Raw genomic sequence first — 21,097 nt, forward strand, 5'->3', positions numbered from 1 at the left:
GGGCTTGCAATAGTATTTCACTAATTGGTCCACACTTTTTTTTATATTTTTGAATGTTTGAGAAGGAACATGCAACTATTGTTGTGTAGTCGTGTCCCGAGTACTCTGGCTGTGGATGGTCTCACACCGAGGAGGGACTGTCCCTCCTGGCTCACTCCAGTTTGCTGTTACAGACATGAGGCCGGTCCCCAGTTCTGGCACAAACTTGCAAACCGCTGGCTTCCTGAAAGCTATGGCTCTCAGGAACTGCGGAGAATAATGCAGCGACCAGCAGCTTGGGGCTGCCACGCATTTCCTCCTGAGAACTGCTCCAGAAAGAGAGAGAGATGACTTCACTGAATGTCGAGTGCTTTTTTTCAGTCACTCAGAGGCCACTGTAAACCTTGAGGGTAACACAGGTGAAAGAAGGAATGGATGATAGAAGGAATGAAAAGATAAAGAAAAAAGGCTGGCATTTTTTAAATCAGATCTTTCACAACCTCCAAACTTTGCATCCAGTAAAGTTGTGCAGTCACTATTGTAAAGCAGGAAGCATGATTAACAAGTTATATACAGCAAGATCCCACAAACAACAGTGTGACAATGATAGATGATTAGTTTCAGTGATGCTGTTCAAGGATATTCATGATGTGGAGATGCTGGCGTTGGACTGGGGTAAGCACAGTAAGAAGTCTCACAACAGCAGGTTAAAGTCCAACAGGTTTATTTGGTAGCAAACGCCACTAGCTTTCAGAGTGCTACTTCTTTATCAGGTAAGTGGGAGTTCTGGTCACAAACAAGGCATATAAAGACACAAACTCGATTTATAAAATTTTGTAAATTGAGTTTGTGTCTTTACATGCCCTGTGAACAGAACTCCCACTTACCTAACAAAGGAGTAGCATTCCGAAAGCTAGTGGATTTTGCTACCAAATAAACCTGTTGGACTTTAACCTGCTGTTGTGAGACTTCTTACGGAGTTCAAGGATAGCCATTGACAAGGCTACCAGAGAAAACTCCCAGCTTTTCTTCACCTGAAAGGACAAATGGGGCCTTGGTTCCACATCTCATCAGACTGCATGTTAAATGCAGACAAAAGAACCATCTTACTTTATTGTCTGTTTCCCAAGGATACATTATTCATGAATGTTACCAAAAGTACATAGCTTTCTCCCACATCTACTGCCCAGCCAGCACAAGAGGTTACTCCCGGGGATGTTTCGACATGATGGGAATCTCCTATTTGTGGGACTCACCCTGATAGGGAATCTCCTTCAGAACGCCTCTCCTTATCAGCTCCTCACGACTCTGTCTGGTTGATATTTTCCTCTCCAACACTGGCCAAAATAGGGGGAAGGGAGAAAGAGAAAGAAAGTGATTTCAATGCAGCAAATCAATAAACAATATCTTGCGATTGTCAAAGAAACATAGAATCCCTACAGTGCAGAAGGAGGTCATTCAGCCCATTGCGTCTGGCGCAGGCTCAATTTCACCCAGGCACCTATTCCTCATAATCCACATATATACCTTACTAATCGTCGTGAGACTAGGGTCAAGTTAGCACAGCCAATCAACCTAACCCGTATATCTTTGGACTGTGGGAGGAAACCGAAGCACCCAGAGGAAAACCACGCAGACTCAGGGAGAACGTGCAAACACCACACACAGTGACCCGAGGCTGGGATTGAACCCAGATCTCTGGCATTGTGAGGCAGCAGTGCTAACCACTGTGACACTGTGCCGTCAACATTCAGACAGCTCCCCAATAACAGGTGATACAAGCTCAGGGTTTGCAACAGGGATAAACGCATCATCTGTAAAACTCCAATTTCAAGGCACATACATTCTCGCAAAGTCCATCGAACGGACACTGCTGTCGGAATATATCTTTATACTAACAAGCTGAAAGGAAGGAATTAATTTCCGGAGGAGATGGGAGCATAGTGGATTCATGTCAGGATCTGAATCATACCCAATTCAGACTGTTGACAGAGATCATTGTTCTGTATGCAGTCAGGGAAATCTCAACTCAGTTCTTGACAAGGGGGGTGTCACAATAGCCTCTGACCATCATTTAGCACAAATCAATGAGTTTCACTCAACAGAAACTGAAAAAAAAAATATTCTGATGTGGGTGGAACTGGTGTCACAGTGATGCAGTAACAGGGAGATATCACAAATAGACATTTCTTTCAAAAAAAAATCATTTCGTAGAATGCCTGCATTCATGGATAGACTGGCATTGATTGACCATTATATAATTGCCCTTGAGAAGGTGGTGGTGAACTGCCTTCTTGATCCGCTGCAGTCTGTGTGTAGATACACCCACAGTGCTGTTAGGGAGGAAGTTCCAGGATTTTGACCCAGTGATAGCAGAGGAATGGCAATATATTCCCAAGTCAGGGTGGTGAGTGGCTTGGAGTGGAACTTGCAGGTGATGATTTTCCCAGGTATCTGCTGCGCTTGTCTTTCTAGATGGTAGATGTGGTTTGGAAGTTGCTGTCAAAGGAGTAGTGGTGAGTTACTGAAGTGCATCTTGTAGATGATATACACAACTGTGCAGGAAAGGAGTGAATATTTTGTTGATGGTGCGCTAATCAAATGGACTGCTTTGTCCTGGATAGTGCTGAGATGTTGTTGGAGCTTCACTCATCCAGAAAAGTGGAGAGTATTCCATCACACTTTACAATTAATCACTTCAAACTTGGTTCATGGACAGGTCAAAATGATATTGGATGAGATTGTATTTATGTAGTTTGCAATCCAGCTCCAGACTCCTCATATCACAGTCACACCATCATCAGACCATGGACTGGGTCTGCAGGTGAGCTGGACTGAGTAGTACAAATGTGGGTTGAAGATATGTGGCCTCTCAGAGTCAAAACTAATCAATTGACATTAATGAATCAATTCTGTCCCTCAGCAAGAACTCCATTCAAACTTGACCACATCTGAGATTGTGGTATTTAGTAGGGCAGTTCGTGTAGGGCATGCTGCTGTGCAGAGGGACCTGGGTGTCCTTGTGCATGAATCACAAAAAATTGGTTTTGCAAGTGCAGCAGTAATAAAGAAGGCAAATGGAACTTTGTCCTTCATTGCTAGAGGGATGGAGTTCAAAAACAGCAAGATTATGTTGTAGCTGTGAAAGGAGCTGGTGAGGCCATAGCTGGAGTACTGTGTACAGTTTTGGTCTCCTTATTTGAGAAAAGATGTATTAGCACTGGAGGGGGTGTAGAGGAGATTAACAAGGTTGACTCCAAAGTTGAGGGGGTTGGCTTATGAAGAAAGATTGAGTAGACTGGGTCTGTGCTCACTGTCATTCAGAAGAATGAGGGGAGATCGGATAGAAACACATAAGATTATGAAGGGAATAGATAAGATAGAAGCAGGGAGGTTTTTTTCCACTGGCGGGTGAAACTAGAACCGGGGGCATGGCCTCAAAATAAGGGGGAGCAGATTTAGGACTGAGTTGAGAAGGAACTTCTTTACCTAATGGGTTGTGAATCTGTGGAATTCCCTGACTAGTGAAGCAGTTGAGGCTCCCTCATTGAATGTTTTTAAGGCAAGGATAGACAGATTTTTGAAGTAAAGGAATTAAGGGTTATTGTGAGCGGGCGGGTAAGCGGAGCTGAGTCCATGAAAAGGTCAGCCATGATCTTATTGAATGGTGGAGCAGGCTCGAGGGGCCGGATGGCCTACTCCGGCTCCTAGTTCTTATGTTCTTTATGTTGAAATGATCCATCTGTTGGGTGAGATCTTAAGCTGAGATCCCACCTGCCAATATCTGCAGATGGTAAGCAATCATGTGAATTATTATGAGAGTCAATTCCTGGGGCCTACTTCAAAGAAACACCAGCAAAAACTGGTCGTTTGTGGGATCTTGCTGTGTAGCGATAGTAATTTCCTTGGAAGAGGAGCACACTGGCACATTCTAAAGCAGTTCATAAGTGCGAGATTTTTGTCCCCTTTGTGCTTACAGTTAACCCTGTAGCCTGTAATCCTATTCTGAAGCAAATATTCAATGCAGCCTTTTGTGAAGGCATTAATTAAGGCAGCATTAACTAGCATCCCATCAAAGGCAGTCTGTTCCATGTTTCCATGACTCTGGGAGGAAAGAAAGCTTCCTCTAATCCCCAGCCCCGCTCGATGGTCGACTTTACATCGAGGCTGCCCAGTTCTGCATTTAGAATTAAATTTACGAGAATTCACATGAACTGCATATTTCAGTGCCTGAACATTCCAGTGAGAAAAAAAGTCCTGGTTTGTCAACAAATCAAGTCTGCAACGGAACACAAGAGGATATTAATAAATGTGCAGAAAGAACATGTGATTGGCAAATATATTTTGGTATAATTAAGTGTGAGCTCAGGCATTCTGATAGGAAGAATAGGAGGCTGCAATTTCTTTTGAAAATCTCAGCAAAAATGGACTGGTTGGTCAAAGCAATTTTGGAATACAGATTCTCAAATTATTAAAAGTAGCAACAGGGGTTAATAAAGCTACAAACCGTGCAAAGTACTGGTGTTTCTTTCTGGAAGGATGGAGTTGGAAATAATGGTGGATTGGCCGTGCTAAATTGCCCCCTAAAATGTGTAGTTTGGGTGGATCAGCCATGGTAACTGCATGCGATTATGGGAATAGGGCAGGGGGAGATCTGTAAGATGCAGACTAGATGGGCTGAATGGCCTCCTTCCGCATGGTAGGGATTTTATAATTCTGGTTCTATGGAAAAGTAGAGAGATCAAGTTAAACTTGCAGAGAGGCTGGAATTCTCCGATTTTGTTCACCCCGTCATCGCTGCGAGCCAGAATGGAAAATTTGGCTGGTGCTCATTCACTCCCGCGACTGGAGAATCCCAGCCGCAAGCAAGAGCGGAGACTCCAGGCCAGTGCTGGAGTTAAATGGTACTCTAGTGTAGAGTTACGGTTATGGCAAAGGACATAGAGAGACTGGAGAAGGTGCAAAAAATCAATTCACAGGGAAAATTCACAGGCAGCATGGTGGCACAATGGTTAGCTGCCTCACAGGACCAGGGAGCGGGGTTTGATTTGCGGCTTGGGTCACTGTCTGTGTGGAGTTGGCACATTCTCCCCGTGTCTGCGTGGGTTTCCTCTGGGTGCTCCGGTTTCCTCCCACAGTCTGAAAGACAAGCTGGTTAGGTGAACTGGCCATACTGAATCCTCTCCGTGTACCTGAAGAGGCGCCAGAGTGTGACAACCAGTGGATTTTCACAGTAATTTCATTGCACTGTTAATGTCAGCCTACTTGTGACAATAAATAAACTTGTTTTTAGATGAACTGACAGAAGGTAATAATCAAAAAGGATGGCACAGGCTGGGGGAGCTTTGCTTTAGGAAGAAGGCAGACGAGTGGTGACATAGTCGAGCTCTTTAAAACGATTAAGCTGCCGGTTAAGGTAAACTTTGGCCAAATGCAGGCAGCAATGAGGTCAACACCACTGGTACTTGTACAGAATAAGGACCTAAAACTGTGGCAATACTCAGCAGGTCAGACAGCATCTACGGAGAATGAGATTGGGAATTTCCACCTGTTTTCGGGAGGTAGGAATGGAGAAGGGAGCTGGAAATTGAGTGGGAGACCCTAAATGGCTTTTATGCTGCTGGGATTTCTCCGTTCTCCCCCCCCCACCATTATATATGCACCTTAGGTATCTACACCTGGATTATCCCCACACGTTAGACTGACCTTCACGTTGGCACGCCATGAATCACGACAGGTCCACCATGACATACGCTGCCCGGAGAGAACCTACCCTGGGGGAGAGGATTGTACCCATATAGTAGGCTGGCACTGCCCCCTCTGATCTTTTAAAAGCCGAAGTTGCTGGTCGGGTGGCCTCATTCAGAGCCTGTCCCATGTTGTGGGACCTGACCCACCACTTCTCTTTGTCAAACGGGGAAGTGACCAGCACAGTCAGTGAGCTACACTCGCTTTCCCCGCCCCTGCTGACACATCCAAAAACAGTCATCAGAACATTCCATGCAGAATTGATAACTTTTCATCAGAACTGGGCCAAAGGCGAGCGTCCACCGAGCTAAAATGTTAAATGGTTCTCTCTCCACAGGTGCTGCCTGTCCACAAGTCAGATTTCCAGCCATTATTCTTTATTCTTACTCCTGGATTAATTTAGTACCCTGAAAGCAGTGAAGAATTCCAAGAAGCTAACCATATAATTTTTGGGCAGTTTGGTCAAAGTGAAAATTCTTAAGGAGTGTCCTAAAGGAGGAATGAGGCAGGCAATTTTAGGGAGGGAATTCCAGAGCAGAACCCAAGCAAATGCAGACATGGCCAGCAGCAGTGGAGGGATAGTCAAAGGGTCAGAATTGGAGGAAAGTAGATATCTGAGAGGGATTATAGGGCTGCCAGAGGTTACAGAGATAGGGGATTCATAACGGAGGTTCAGAATTTTAAATTGTGGTGGTGGTTAATAATGTAGGTCACACAGCACAGGAAAGATGAACGGACAGGACCTAGTGCGAGTTAGAATGTGTTAGCAGAGATATAGATGAGTTCAAGTTTACAAAGTAAGAAGGTGGGAGTGTGCCCAGGTGCATGTTGGAATCATTAATACTGGTGGGTGTAGGTTTCAGCAGTGGATGGGTTGAGGCAGGACGGTGGAAATGGGCAGTCTTTGTGATATTGCAGACGTAGGAAGCTCAAGCCGGGTTCAAAACGACACCAAAGTTGCTCACAATCTGGGTCAGTCTAGGCCAGTTGCTAGGGAGACCGATGAGTTGGTAGTGAAGGGTCAGAGCCAATGACGTTGGTCTTCCCAGGCTTGAGTCTGAAGAAACCCTGCTTCAGTGGGATTAGATATCAGACAAGCACAAGAGCTGGAGAAGCTGTGTGATGGCAGAATTTAATTCACAGAATCCAGAGAAATGAACACAATATTGTGTTCAAATTGCCTGTGCTGTAATAATAAATATGCCATCATTAAAATAGCAGTGGTAGGGGTGGGGGTGGGGGGGTGCGGGGGTGGATTTGTGAGATGGGGTTGATTTGTGAGATGGTTTGCAGTTTAAAACTCACAGCAGATTTCAATTCTAGTGTCTCTGAAGAACTGACGGAAGCACACGTGCTGCATTGAATAGTATGAACAAGGCCAAAATATAACACCACAGGCACGTAAATCCCTCAGGCTGGAACATGTGAGCATTGAGGACATGAACTCTGGAGGGAATTAGTGAGCATAGAGCGCATTCTCTAAGAAAATGTTAGGTCTGGAAAGAAATGGATTTTTAAAGGCGACATTTACAACTTTCTGACACGTTATGTGCAGAAGAAATCTTTCCCAGAGTGAGAAGGTGAACTTAAACCCAAGAAATTGCTGAGTTAATGGAAAATGTTTCAAAGTCTCAGTCGTCAACTGAAGCACTAAGAGCGATTTGCAAAGTCAGACTTGAATCTATCCAGGACCCCACCACATCTCTGAACAATGGCAAATTGCTGCGTCTGAATTATTTTAAAATGTAGCAAATTGGCCCTGAGCTGTTATGAAATGATTGAGCAGCCAAACTGCTCCTGATGGTAATTGTTGGAGTTTATCTGAGGTAACTCTTCACTCTCGTCAGACAGTCTCTGCAACATGCCCAGTTTTGTTCATCATTAAAGAAGTAGCATCTTCAACAGTAACGTACGCTGGGAGTCAGACTAAATAAAAACAGAAAATGCTGGAAAATCTCAGCAGCTCCGACAGCGTCTATGGGGAGAGAATTGAGCCAACATTTGTAGTCTGGATGATCCTTCGTCAGGAACTGTTGTCAAATAGGGGTGGGGGTAACAGAGCTCATCATTATTTAGGTGTAAATGCCAGAGTGACTTCAAGGACTGTGAGGATGTGTGATTAAATGCAGAGGTATCTATCTGAGATTGGCTGCTCCATTGTTCGATTCTCAGAATGATGCAGGCTACCTTACCATAGTCATGAACAGAATGGAATGATGTTTCTGTACTGTAGATACAAAGGAAACTTTCCATAGCAAGTTAGGTTAGTCATTCCAAAATAAACCCACCTTCCATCTCCGTGCAGCTCCAACTCTGACCCCAGCACAAAATGTGGAAAACTGCCCAGGTCTATCTGTCCACAAAAAGCAGGACAAATCCAACCCAACCAATTACCCTGCCATCAGTCTCCAATCACCAGCAAACTGATGGGAAGTGTTACTGACAGCGCGATCGGGCAGCACCTGCTCAGCAATAACCTGCTTACTGACACTCAGCTTGGAATCTGCTGGGGCCGCTAAACTCCTGACCTCATTCCAAACTTGGTTTAAACATAAATCAAAAAGCTGAACTCCAGAGGTGAGGCGAGTGTGACATTAAGGCAGAATCTGACTGAACATGACATCAGGGAGCCCGAGCAAAACTGGAGTTAATGCGAATCAAGGGAAAATTCTCCGCTGGTTGGAGTCACACCTGGCACAAAGGAAGGTGGCTGAGGTCATCAAAGGTGAATCAGGTTGGCTCCAGGACACCTCTGCAGGAGTCCCTCAGGGGAGCGTCCTAGGCCCAACCATCAGCTGCTTCATCAACAACCTACCCTCCATCATAAGGTCAGAAGTGGGGAAGTTCGCCGCTGATTGCACAATGTTCAGCATCATTCGTGACAACTCAGGTACTGAAGCAGTCCATGTCTAAATGCAGCAAGACCTGGACAATATCCAAACTTGGGCTGACAAGTGGTAAATAACATTCACACCATATAACTGCCAGACAACGACCATCTCCAACAAGACATCTCCTGTTGCTATTCAATGATAACAGCACCACTAAATCCCCAGCTATCGTCATCCTGGGAATTACATTGACCGGACTCGGAATTAGACTAGCCATATTAATACTGTGGTGACAAGAGCAAATCAGAGGCTGGGAATTCTGTGGAGAAAAATTAACTTCTTGACTTCCCGATGTCTGACCACCCATCAACACGGCACTAGTCAGGAGTGTGATGGAATACTCTCCACTTGCCTGGATAAGTGCCGCTCCAACACCACTCAAGAAGCTCAACACCATCCAGGACAAAGAAGCCCCGCTTGATTGTTACCCCATCCACCAACATAAACATTCACTCCCTCCACAACCAATGCACAATTGGAGCCCTGTGTATCGCTAACAAGATACACTGCAGTTACTCACCCAGGCTCTTTTAACCTCACCTTTCAAACCTGTGACCTCTACCATCTGACACAAGGCACATGGGAGAACCACCAGCTGCAGATTCCCCTCCAAACTACACATCATTCTGATGAGTTATCATGAGAGAAGAGCTCGGAGCAGGAGTAGGCCATTGATCCTGCTTCGTCATTCAATAAGGTCATGGCTAATCTGTTTGGGGCCTTAACTCATCTTTTCCAGTTTAATTATATTGCTGTTCCTTCACCGAGTCACAGTCCTGTAACACCCTCGCTGACAGCATTGTGGGTGTACCCACACCACATGGACTACAATGGAAGGCAGCTCACCACCACTTTCTCAATCCGATTGGTTAAGGAAATATGCGGTTGCTTGCCCCTTGGCTGACGTCCAGTCCAGAGTGTTCTGCTCGTTCCACCTGGCACCAACTCATAATGCAAACCATCACCACAGTTAAAGGAGCCAATACAAGTTTAACAGTTGGAGATCTGAATGGAGAAATATATTGGCCAATTTCTGCAGCTCTTGTGTCCCCCTTGTATGTTGCCAATGGAGCTGAAGTGTCACTGAGAGGGTGGCACGGTGGCCCAGTGGTTAGCACTGCTGCCTCATAATGCCAGGGATCCAGGTTCAATTCTGGCCTCAGGTCACTGTCTCTGTGGAGTTGGAACATTCTCCCCATGTCTGTGTGGATTTCCTCCAGACACTCCAGTTTCTTCCCACACTCTAAATTGCCCCTTAGTGTCCCAAGATGGGTAGTTTAGGGGGATTAGCAGAGTAAATACTTGGAGTTATGGGGAACAGGTCTGGCTGGGATTGCCCGTTAGCATCAGGGGGATTATGTGGGATTACAAGGATAATGCCTGGATGGGATTGCTGTCAGCGCAGACTCAATGGGATGAATGGCCTTCTGCACTGTATCCTATGACAGAGAATCCTAGCCGCTCCGTGAGGTTAGACAAAGAGCCCGCTAACAATGCTGGGGTTAATGAGTCACTTACATGCTGATGCCTCCTGGAACTTCTCACTTGTTTTCTTTTTCCGCCATTTCCATGGTTTGAAGATTTTGCCTATGGATGCCAACTTGCTTTTTTGTTTCAATGGCGGTGTCCCAGATACAGGAGGCAACCCTTCTGAGTTTGTGACTGAGTATTTTTCCAATCCGTCAGCTGTAACCAGAAAGAGAAACACGTGAATCCTTCATTTCCCTGCAGTCCTGCAACACTTACAAGAGTTTCTACCATTCGAATGGTCGTGTAATACAACAAAAGCAGAGTAATTGATTAATTGCAGTGCTTAATCTCTATTAACGAGTCCAAAACAGATCCAGACATGACACAAGGAAATCCCCATTGGTGGAGAGGATTGGGAACCTGCTTCCCTCCGAACACAAATCGCCGGAATTCTCCAGTCATTCACGCTGGAAGGATTTTCCAGACCCGCCAGCAGTGCACTCCTGCCCTGGGTTTCCCACCGGTGTGGGGTGATACCAATGGGAGTTCCCACTGACAGTGGCAGGACCAGAGAATCCCACCACTAGCAAACAACACACCACCTCCCGTCGAGAAGCACTCAGCTGGGAGGCTGGAAAATCTCACCCCAAATGTCTCAGGCTCCTCATAAACTGTGAGCCAAAATATGACTTTCTGAAAGAAATGTATTTGAATGACTTTTTTGTATTTTTTTTCTATTCACTCACTGACAGAAACCTGGTTTTTGCAGATTAGTTTACCTGCCTAAGACCACACATTGTCCTCTGGTGCTAATGTTCTGGATAAGGTCATCCATATGAAGCACTCCATGTTTTGTGGGGAGTCGGTCTCAACCTTGCCTGAGCAGGGTGATGGCCAGGTTAAATACCACCTGTCCTCTCTCTCACATGATGCAGTGCGTTTATAATCTTTAAAACACAACCTCCAGCTCATCTCTTTCCATTGAATGACAATGAAATTGGAGCACTGGCCATTCAGCCCATCTGGATCATGCTGATGTTTATCTTCCATGTAAGCAGCATGTACTTACTCAGTTCTCCTTTATTTCAATTATCTGTCTGAATGTAGACAAAGTCCCCAGTATTAAGGAGGGGAGGGGAAGGTTGTTGCGATCAGGAAACATACTGAATTTAACAGCAGCATGGAACTAATTAACATCTTTATTGTCTCCACTTCCGAGCCACAGACAGATTGAGTGGCAGTCAGGGAGTGGAGCACTGACAGCGAGAGTTTGGGAAGATTTAGGGTAATGGAGATGAGGGGCGGGAGAGGAGGAATCGGAAGTTCCCAAGGGGAGAAAACACGCCCAATTTGCAGAATCATTCCTCAGAGCCCAATCACTCATTGGCTTGGCATCCCCCCCAGTAGATGCTTTATCCTTTCAGAACTGCAATGATGAGAAGGACACACTGTGTAAAAACTGCAGAATGAGCTCACTGTTTCAGCTCAACATTAACCATGTAATACACCCCAACATCCAATCCAGTTTATTCACTTACAACTAAATATTGCGATAGCAACAATTCATCATCAATTCATCCAACATTGACTTTATTTTCCACGCTCATTATTTTCTTTCCATCAAAGTGAGAATAAGAACATAAGAACTAGGAGCAGGAGTCGGCCATCTGGCCCCTCGAGCCTGCTCCACCATTCAACAAGATGCTGGCTGATCTTTTCGGGGACTCAGCTCCACTTACCTGCCTGCTCACCATAACCCTTTGCTGTTCAAAAATGTATCTATCCTTGCCTTAAAAACACTCAATGAGGTAGCCTCAACTGTTTCACTGGGCAGGGAATCCCACAGATTCACAGCTTTTTGTGAACCCCTTCCCATTTATTTTTATTCCCACATGAAGCAATTTGCATTTCCCGACATCAATTTATCCTAGTTTATCGAAAACTTCTGGAACAGGATCTCGATGGTGCACTGAGCAGTACAGCTGGGTGACGGTGATGTTGTGATATTGTCACTATCTGTTCTGGGTGTAATGCAGCAGAGATGCCTAGTCATCCAGGGACCCAGGGTAATGCTCTGGAGACTTGGGTTTGAACCTCACCATGGCAGATGGTGAAATTTGAATTTAATAAGAACCTGGAATTAAAGTCTAATGATGACCATGGAACCTGTCTCTTGTAAAAATCCATCTGGTTCACTAATACCCTTCAGGGAAAGAAATCTCACCTGGTCTGCCTTATCTAAGAGTTAATTGCCTAGTGATATTGTTGCTAGATTATTAATCCAGAAACTCAGCCAATGTTCTGGGGAACCGGATTCGAAACCTGCCATGGCATTTTGAATTCAATTTTTAAAAATCTGGAATTAAGAATCTACGGACGACCGCAAAACCATTGTCGATTGTTGGAAAAACCCATCTGGTTCACTAATGTCCTTTAGGGAAGGAAATCTGCCATCCTTACCTGGTCTGGCCTACATGTGACTTCAGAGCCACAACAATGGTGGTTGACTCTCAATTGCCCTTAGACAACTAGGGGTGGGCAATAAATGCTGGGCAGCCAGCAACACCCATGCCCCACAAATGAATTAAAAAAATGGTTGGCTCTTAAGTGGCCTAGCAAGCCATTCAGTTCAAGAGCAATTAGGAATGGGGCAATCGATGCCCAACATAAGGCTAAAAAATAATTCCGTCGGTTAACTTAGATTTTGTGTTAAAGTTTCTGGAAGTGGGGTTTAAACACACAACTTTGTAACCCAGAAACAAGGGAGCACAAAGACACAGCTGACCCCCAACCACATGCAGTTCTTATATTAATGACATCATTGCACATTTAAAAAAATCAGAAGGACAATATTGAATGCAGCAGAGACACTCTCAGCAAGGAAGTAATTCAACGTGGCTCCAATATTCGTAAACCACTCGCACGGCTGGACCCTTAATGAAATTAACATTAAGGCTTTGTTTTTAATAATGATCATTAATGTTTATCATGTTTCGTCTAACCAGCACATCAATAACAGCAACCGCCTACATGCATTACATAGGTTTTAAGAACATAAGAAATAGGAGCAGGAGTAGGCCATCTGGCCCTTCGAGCCTGCCCCGCCATTCAATAAGATCATGGCTGATCTGTCGTGGCTCAGTTCCACTTTCCCGCCCTCTCCCCATAACCCTTAATCCCCTCTCTTATCAAAAACCCATCAACCCGCTTCTTAAAAATATTTAGCGAGGCAGCCTCCACCACTTCAACGGGCAGAGAATTCCAGAGATTCACCACCCTTTGAGTGAAGAAGTTCCTCCTCAACTCCGTTCTGAACCGCCCCCCCTTTATCTTGAGGCTGTGCCCTCTAGTCCTACTGTCTTTTTTGAGCGGGAAGAGTCTTTCCACCTCTATCCTATCCATCCCATTCATCATCTTATACGTCTCAATGAGATCTCCCCTCATTCTTCTAAACTCTAACGAGTACAAGCCTAGTTTATTCAGCCTCTCCTCATAGCTCAACCCCCTCAACTCCGGTATCAGCCTAGTAAACCTCCTCTGCACTCCCTCCAAGGCCAAAATATCCTTGCGCAGTTCCCTTGTGCATTATCTGCAGTGCTGTTGCTAATCTGCTGACATTACATTTCTGCACGCACTATTTTAATACAATATAAACTCTCTCATTTGCAGTGATCTGTGTAAGACAGATGTTGGATTAAAAAATAGCTCGACTGAAACTCTGTAGGACTTACTGGCCTTCTCACCTGCTCCTGAATTCCCAAATCCATCTTGATCTTTGTTGTGCTTATGTCACATGCTGACTGGAATGTTGATGGGATATCCTGCATCATGTGTCAAAATGCTCATCATCAATCCATTTACGTGGGCAACTGAATTATCTATACTGTTGTCACATGACAGAAACTGGCTTGTTAGGAGAAACCTTATTAATCCAAAGAGAGCCCCAAAATCCACCAGAAAGGTGGGGCCAATTCATTTTGGCTGCAAGATATATCCTCAGCACAGGAACTTGTCTCCAGCTGCAACTGGGGAAAATCCACAGTCTATCTTTGCAAGTAATAAACCATCCTGAGTTCATCACAAAGAGAGGATTCTCAAGCCTGCAATATTTCATAGGAACATACAAAATAGGAGGAGTAGGCCATTCAGCCCTTTATAAGATCATGGCTAATCTGATTGTGGCCTCACATTGACTCCTTTGTTAGTCAAGAATAATCCTGCCTCCATTTCCTGTGGAAGAGACTCCTGAAGATTCACAACCCTCAGAGAAAAAAAGTTCTTCTCATTTCCATCCTAAATTCAAGGCCGCTTATTTTAAGATTAGGTCCCCTGATGGGGAACATTCTTTTCACACCCATCTTGTTTCAAACTACAACTTGAAAAATCAGTAGAATAGTGACTTTCAAAACTCTTTATAAACGTATCAATGCACGCTACATCTTTAAAAATCATCTTTCAAAATCATCTTTCATGCGTTTCACACACATACACACACACACGTGTGTATATATGTGTGTGCATGTGGCTGTGTCTGTGTGCAAGTGTTGTGAGAATGAAAGCGGGAGTTTATTGTGATTACGTTTCAGGTAGTGAAAATAAATGCCTATCCCTGCTTTTGATTTACACGAAAGTTTGCTTTGTGTCTGCTCTTAAAATTCACAGTACTCAAGGGGTTAAAACGCTCTCTCTCAAAAACAGATTTTGTTGCCACCGATCAAGAGGTGGGAAAATGAAGAAATTATCCCATATCTCTGACCTGTTCGCAACAAGTTATAAACCTGGCACAAGTTTCACTCCTGATTTGAAACTGGCTTCACTTATGGAAATAGAAGCTTTTTGTTTCTGAACTTGACCCTGAACTGGCAGAAAAACAATCCCACAAAAACAGAGTAGTTCACACGATGGTGACAGGAAGGTGATATCTGATATGTCCCTGATAACTCTACAATCTATTCTCCTCGTTGAGAGATAGACACCAAATGGTCACTGACAAATAGGTTAAGGGAAGATTTAATAGAGGCACTTAACATTACGAACTGTTTTGATGGGATAAATAAGGAGAAACTGTTTCCACTGGCAGGAGGGTCAGTAAGCGGAGGGTCACAGATTTAAGATAATTGGCAAGGTGACAAGAGGTGTTTTTACTCAGTGAAGTGTTGTGACCTGGAATGCATTGCATGAATAGGTGGCTCAGAGCAGATTCAATCACAACCTATAAAAAGAAATTGGATATATGTTTGAGAAGGGAAAATGAAAAGTGCAAGGCTGTGGAGAAGGAGCAGCGGGAGCTGAATTGGAGAGTTCCTCCCTATGTTACAGGAGTGGCTGCAATTTAAAAAGACTTCCTTGGCTGGAAGGGGAAGCACTTTGGGATGACCCCAGGTTCATTACAGACAGGGGTTTCTGTCCCACTTCAACATCCCTGCTGCAAATGTAACAATGCAGCAGAATTAGTCATGAGGGTTACTCTTGGTGAGACAACTTAATAATTTCTCAAACACCCCCGCACATATATAAATATATATAAGTCTACACCGACATACAGCCCAGCTGCGAGCAATGCTATGTGCCAGGAATCTCATGCATTAACTTTCAATGGATTGTGGCAAGATTGAAAGCAGCCAGCTATGAAACATGATTTCAACTGGATTAACTGGGTACCCAGCCCACAACAGGAGGTGGCAGTGCTGGGTGTGGGGGGGGGTTTCTGATGGTGAATGAGTGCATGCCATCCTGAAATTGAATGGTCCAAATGGTGCCCTCTGAAAGTTAGTCAGAAGGCCATAGAATCAGAGAATCCCTACAGTGCAGGAGGAGACCATTTGGCCCATCGAGTCTGCACTAACTACAATCCCACTCAGGCCTTATTCCCACTATCCCACACATTTACCCCACTCATCCCCTGACTCTAGGGTCAATTTAGCATGGCCAATCAACCTAACCCGCACATCTTTGGACTGTGGGAGGAAACTGGAGTGCCCAGAGGAAACCCACACAGTCATGGGGAGAATGTTCAGACTCCACAAATACAGTGACCCAAGGCTGGAATTGAATCCGTGTCCCTGATGCTGTGAGGCAGCAGGACTAATCACTGTGTCACCCCATCAAATCAGAAGAGGCAGTTCAGAAATTGGAGACTCATTTGGACAGAATATCTAATTGAGCAGGCCAATGGCTGATGAACCTGAACACAAACCTGCTTAAGGCCTCTGCAGTCGGGAATGAAAGTGTGACAGGGTTTGACGTTGCAAGAGGAAAATCTGGAAGAGGCCCAGCGGATTCAACAGAGCGATGACCAATCAATGCAGAGTGATAGTCAATGAGCTGTTGACTCACAAGGACAGTACAATCCAAGCCAGGGAGAGAACATGGGCCAACATTCAGCTCTGGGTCATTGTGAAAACTGTAAAAACAGAATCTATTGAATAGAGAGATGATCCTGGAATTGCCCAGCACAGGAGGTCATACAGCCTATCATAACTGTACCGGCATTGTGGGACAACCCACAGCACGTTGACAGCAACAATTCAACTTTACATAGGGGGAGAAGCTTAAGGAGTGAATTAGGATGGAGGTCCCTGGAACTCTAGGGTGGCACAGTGATTAGCAGTGCTGCCTCACAAGGACACAGGTTCAATTCCCAGCTTGAGGCACTGACTGTGTGGAGTCTGCACGTTCTCCCCGTGTCTGCATGAGTTTCCTCCAGGTGCTCCAGTTTTCTCTCCACAGTCCAAAGATAGGTGCTTTGGCCATGTTAAATTGCCCCTTAGTCTCCTGGGATGCACAGGCTAGAGGGATTAGTGGGGTAAACATGTAGAGTTATGAGGGTAGAGCCTGGGTGGGACTGTGATCAGTGGAGACTTGATGGGCTGAATGGCCTCCTTCTGCACTGTAGGAATTTTATGGTTTCTATGAACCACCACTGCCAATAGTGGAGTGATTAAAACTAGGATGCTAAGAGGTCAGACTGAAAGGAACACAAAAATTGTGGAGGGTTGCGAGAATAAAAGGGGATTAGAGAGTCAGGGCAAGATTTGAAACCAAATTTGAGAATTTAAAAATTGAGGTGAAGGCTAGTCAGTGATTTTGTCACAGAGCTTCGATTCTAACAAGCTGAAAACTCTGACAGGTGGGAGAGATGGAGGGTGTGGAGGAATTCCAAACATCTCCTACCTGAGGAACCGAGATAGAAGATGATGGGATGAATCCTCAATCTCCGAGACACTGAGCTGGCAGAGCAGAGTATTTCCAGTTTCAGGGATCAGGGAATGACACATACAGAGCGTGGGATAAGCTCCAACAATTTGCCTGGTCTGCTTTGTTTGGTAGTGTGATAAACAGTCAGTTTTGAGTTTAATGTCGCCCACCAGCTTTCACAGGAGATAAAAACTAAGGAAAAGGGACTTGCTTTTATACAGTGGACTGTCACAACTCTCAGTGACGTCTCAAAGCACTTTATCAGCAAGTTACTTTGAACTGTAGTCACTGTGAGTGACAGTTTGTGAGTCAGTCCCACAGTGATGTGTCCAGAATAGCTTTGGTGGGTTTTCAACAATTGAGGAAAGTTTGATTCAGGGTTTTTGTCAAACTTGACTTATTAGTGTCACAAGTAGACTTACATTAACACCGCAATGAAGTTACTGTGAAAATCCCCTAGTCATCACACTCCAGTGCCTGTTCAGGCACACTGAATTTAGCAAGGCTAACGCACCTAAACAGCACATCTTTCAGACTGAGAGGGGAAACCAGAGCACCTGGAGGAAATTCATACGGATACGGGGAAAATGTGCAGACTCCACGCAGTGACCCAAACCAGGAATCGAACCCAGGTCCCTGGCCCTGTGAGCCAGCACTGCTCACCACTGTGCCACCATGATGTTTGAAACCTCTTGATAGAGGGAAGAAAGAGGACCCTAGGTGGGGGAAGAGTATCTTGGAGTGGTAGTTAACATTGCTGCCTCACAGCACCAGGGACCTGGGTTCAATTCCAGCCTCGGTGACTATGTGTGTGTGGAGTTTGCATGTTCTCCCTATGTCTGCTTGGGTTTCCTCCACTGCTCCGATTTTCTCCCACAATCCAAAGGTAGATGGATTGACCAAGCTAAATTGTCCTTTAGTGTCCAAAAATGTGTAGGTAAGGCAATCAGCAGGGTAAATACGAGGTGCTATGGGGATTGGGCCTGGGTAAGATTCCGTGTTGAAGAGTTAGTGCAGAGTTTTCTCCCTCTGCAGTGTAGGAATTCTATCAAACTTCACCTTACTGTGACAATGGCTCATGGGAAAGGACAAAGGAAAAATAAACATCCTTTCAGGGTCGGGGTGACTCTTTACAACTGGATTCTCTTATTATTTAGGGAATGTGGCAGCCAGTTTTCACACCACTCTCTCCCACATCAGCTAGGGTGGCACGTTTCCTTTCTGGAACTTCAAAGCATTCCGTTGTTGGGAGCTGCCTTCTTTTGGATGAGGTATTAACAGAGTAAAAACAGCAAGTTCTGGAAATACTCAGGAGTTCAAGTTCTGTACCATCTACGGAGAGATGTTTCAGGCTGATGATCCTTCCTCAGAACTGAGGAAAGGTCGAAATGTCAGATACTCAACTACTTAAACGTTTGGTGGGGGAGGAGGAAGGACAATGGGGAAGGTCTGTGACAGGGTGGAGAACAGGGACAATTCAATGACAAAAGGTTTTATGGTACAAAAGCCAAAAGGAAGAGGCAAAGAAGCAAAAGATGGTCCCAGAGGAGGTGTGAGTGGTTGGGTAGAGAAAAAAAAACAAACCAGCAAAAGAAAAACCAAAATGGAGGAGACAGGGATATGGGCCAAAGGTTTCCAGCATGGTGACAGTGGTTAGCACTGCTCATAGCGCCAGGGACCCGGGTTCAATTGCTGGCTTGGGTGGAGTTTGTACATTCTCCCCATGTCTGCGTGGGTTTCCTCCGGGTGCTCCGGTTTCCTCCCACAGTCCAAAGCTGTGCGGGTCAGGAGGATTGGCCATAGTAAATTGCCCCTTAGCGTCCCGGGATGTGTAGGTTAGAGGGATTAACGGGGTAAGTGTGTGGGGTTATGGGTATTGTTGCTGGTGCAGACTAGATGGGCTGAATGGCCTCCTTTTGCACTGTAGGGTTTCTATGATTCCCGCCGGCAGGATCTTCTGCTCCTGCTGCTGGAAAACTTTGCCACGGGTTTCCCGGTAATGGGAAGTCCATTACAATGGGAAAACCTGTTGGAAACAAAGGCCCAAAAGATCCCGCTGCCAACCAATGGCAGGGGCTGTGTGGAAAATGCCCCTCATGGTCTCAAGGTGTACCTAGTCCTCCTTGCTGCTTGTGGGATCTTGCTGTATTCCTGCACAGAGACAACATTATAAAAGTGATTCAGTGGCTGGGCAGTACCTGAAGGGTGTAATAGCTGCTGGGTAAATATAAGGTTGTCTTCCGTTTCACTCCCAGCAGGACAGGACAGGACAGCCACTGAGGCAAAGACATTTTATAATGTCGGGAAATTCTGTCGAGAATAACGAGCACGAGTTATTTTCCAGATCACGTAGTGGGAATAGAAAGCCAGGACCAATTGGAGAAAAAGTCTCTGTTAAAACAGCAGACTGTTGGATGCCATTGGATGGATGGATGAATTAAGAGTAGGAAATTTGGCCGATTTGTTTAACTATTTTGATAATCCCGAAAAGTCGGGGCAGATTTCAGCCATCTGCATCATGGGAAATACCCCAGCTACTTATTTCACAAAGCAACCACATACACATCGCCCGAACGGCGAGCGCTGGTATCTCCAACACAGGAGAACATCGACCAGGTTAATGGTTTCTGTGCCATAAAATCAACAGAACATTCCTTAACCTATAGTACCCCTTCGTATATCGCTTTCAATGGGTTAAAACATTCAATCAAAAACAGGCAAGCTGCTTTAACCCATTCACTGCTGCTGTCCCAGCTTCTCATTTCTTTGTGATGTGGGGAGGCCAGCGTTGGACTGGGATAAGCACGGTAAGGGGTCTCATAACACCAAGTTCAAATCCAACAGGTTTATCTGGAATCACAAGCTTTCGGTGAGTGATTCACCTGATAAAGGGGCAACACTCTGAAAGCTCGTGATTCCAAATGAACCTGTTGGACTTTAACCTGGTGTTGAGAGATTTCTTACTCAAAAAACAAAAACAAAGAACAATACAGCATAGGAAACAGGCTCTTCGGCCCTCCAAGCCTGTGCCGTTCATTGGCCCAACTGGACCATTCATTTGTATCTCTCCATCCCCAGTTTGCTCATGTGACTATTCAGGTAAGTCTTAAACGATCCCAGCGTGTCTGCTTCAACCACCCTTCTTGGCAGTGCATTCCAGGCCCCCACCACCCTCTGTGTAAAATACATCCCTCTGATATCTGAGTTAAACCTCGCCCCTCTCACCTTGAGCCTGTGACTCCTTGTGATCGTCACCTCTGACCTGGGAAAAAGCTTCCCACTGTTCATCCTATCTATACCCTTCATAATTTTGTACACCTATTAGGTCTCCTGTCTTTCCAGGGAGAACAACCCCAGTTTACCCAATCTCTCCTCAAAGCTAAGACCCTCCATACCAGGCAACAACCTGGTAAACCTTTTCTGCACTCTGTCCAAAGCCTTCACGTCCTTCTGGTAGTGTGGTGACCAGAACTGGACACAATACTCCGAATGCAGCCTAACCAACGTTCTATATCAGATTCCAGTTTTTATACTCTATACCCTGTCCTATAAAGTCAAGCATACCATATGCCTTCTTCACCACCTTCTCTACCTGTGCTGCCACCTTCAAGGATCTGTGGACTTGCACACCTAGGTCTCTCTGTGTTTCTATACTCTTGATAGTTCTGCCATATAACTCACCCCTCATAAATAACTCCTCATTTATTTCCACAGTTTCTCCCAGTCCTACATCCTCCCCAACCTCTGACCACCCCCTAGCCCAGACTCATATGAACATAAGAGCATAAGAAATAGGAGCAGGAGTAGGCCAT

The 21,097-nt window shown here is 45.2% G+C and overlaps 1 protein-coding gene across 2 annotated transcripts in view; it reads right to left on the reverse strand.

Moving 5' to 3' along the window:
* Nucleotides 1-21,097, reverse strand: part of phactr2 (phosphatase and actin regulator 2) — a 123,206-nt gene that overhangs the window by 56,980 nt on the left and 45,129 nt on the right. For both annotated transcript variants that reach the window (XM_080200864.1, XM_080200863.1), the window contains exons 2-3: nucleotides 10,137-10,304; nucleotides 1,236-1,316 (exon numbers count right to left, since the gene is read on the reverse strand). In XM_080200864.1, the coding sequence (XP_080056990.1) occupies nucleotides 1,236-1,316; nucleotides 10,137-10,304 (249 nt within the window). The remainder of the gene's footprint in view (nucleotides 1-1,235; nucleotides 1,317-10,136; nucleotides 10,305-21,097) is intronic.

The sequence above is a fragment of the Carcharhinus amblyrhynchos genome, chromosome 12, assembly GCF_965287045.1.
Source record: "Carcharhinus amblyrhynchos chromosome 12, sCarAmb.v2.hapA, whole genome shotgun sequence".
NCBI lineage: Eukaryota > Metazoa > Chordata > Chondrichthyes > Carcharhiniformes > Carcharhinidae > Carcharhinus > Carcharhinus amblyrhynchos.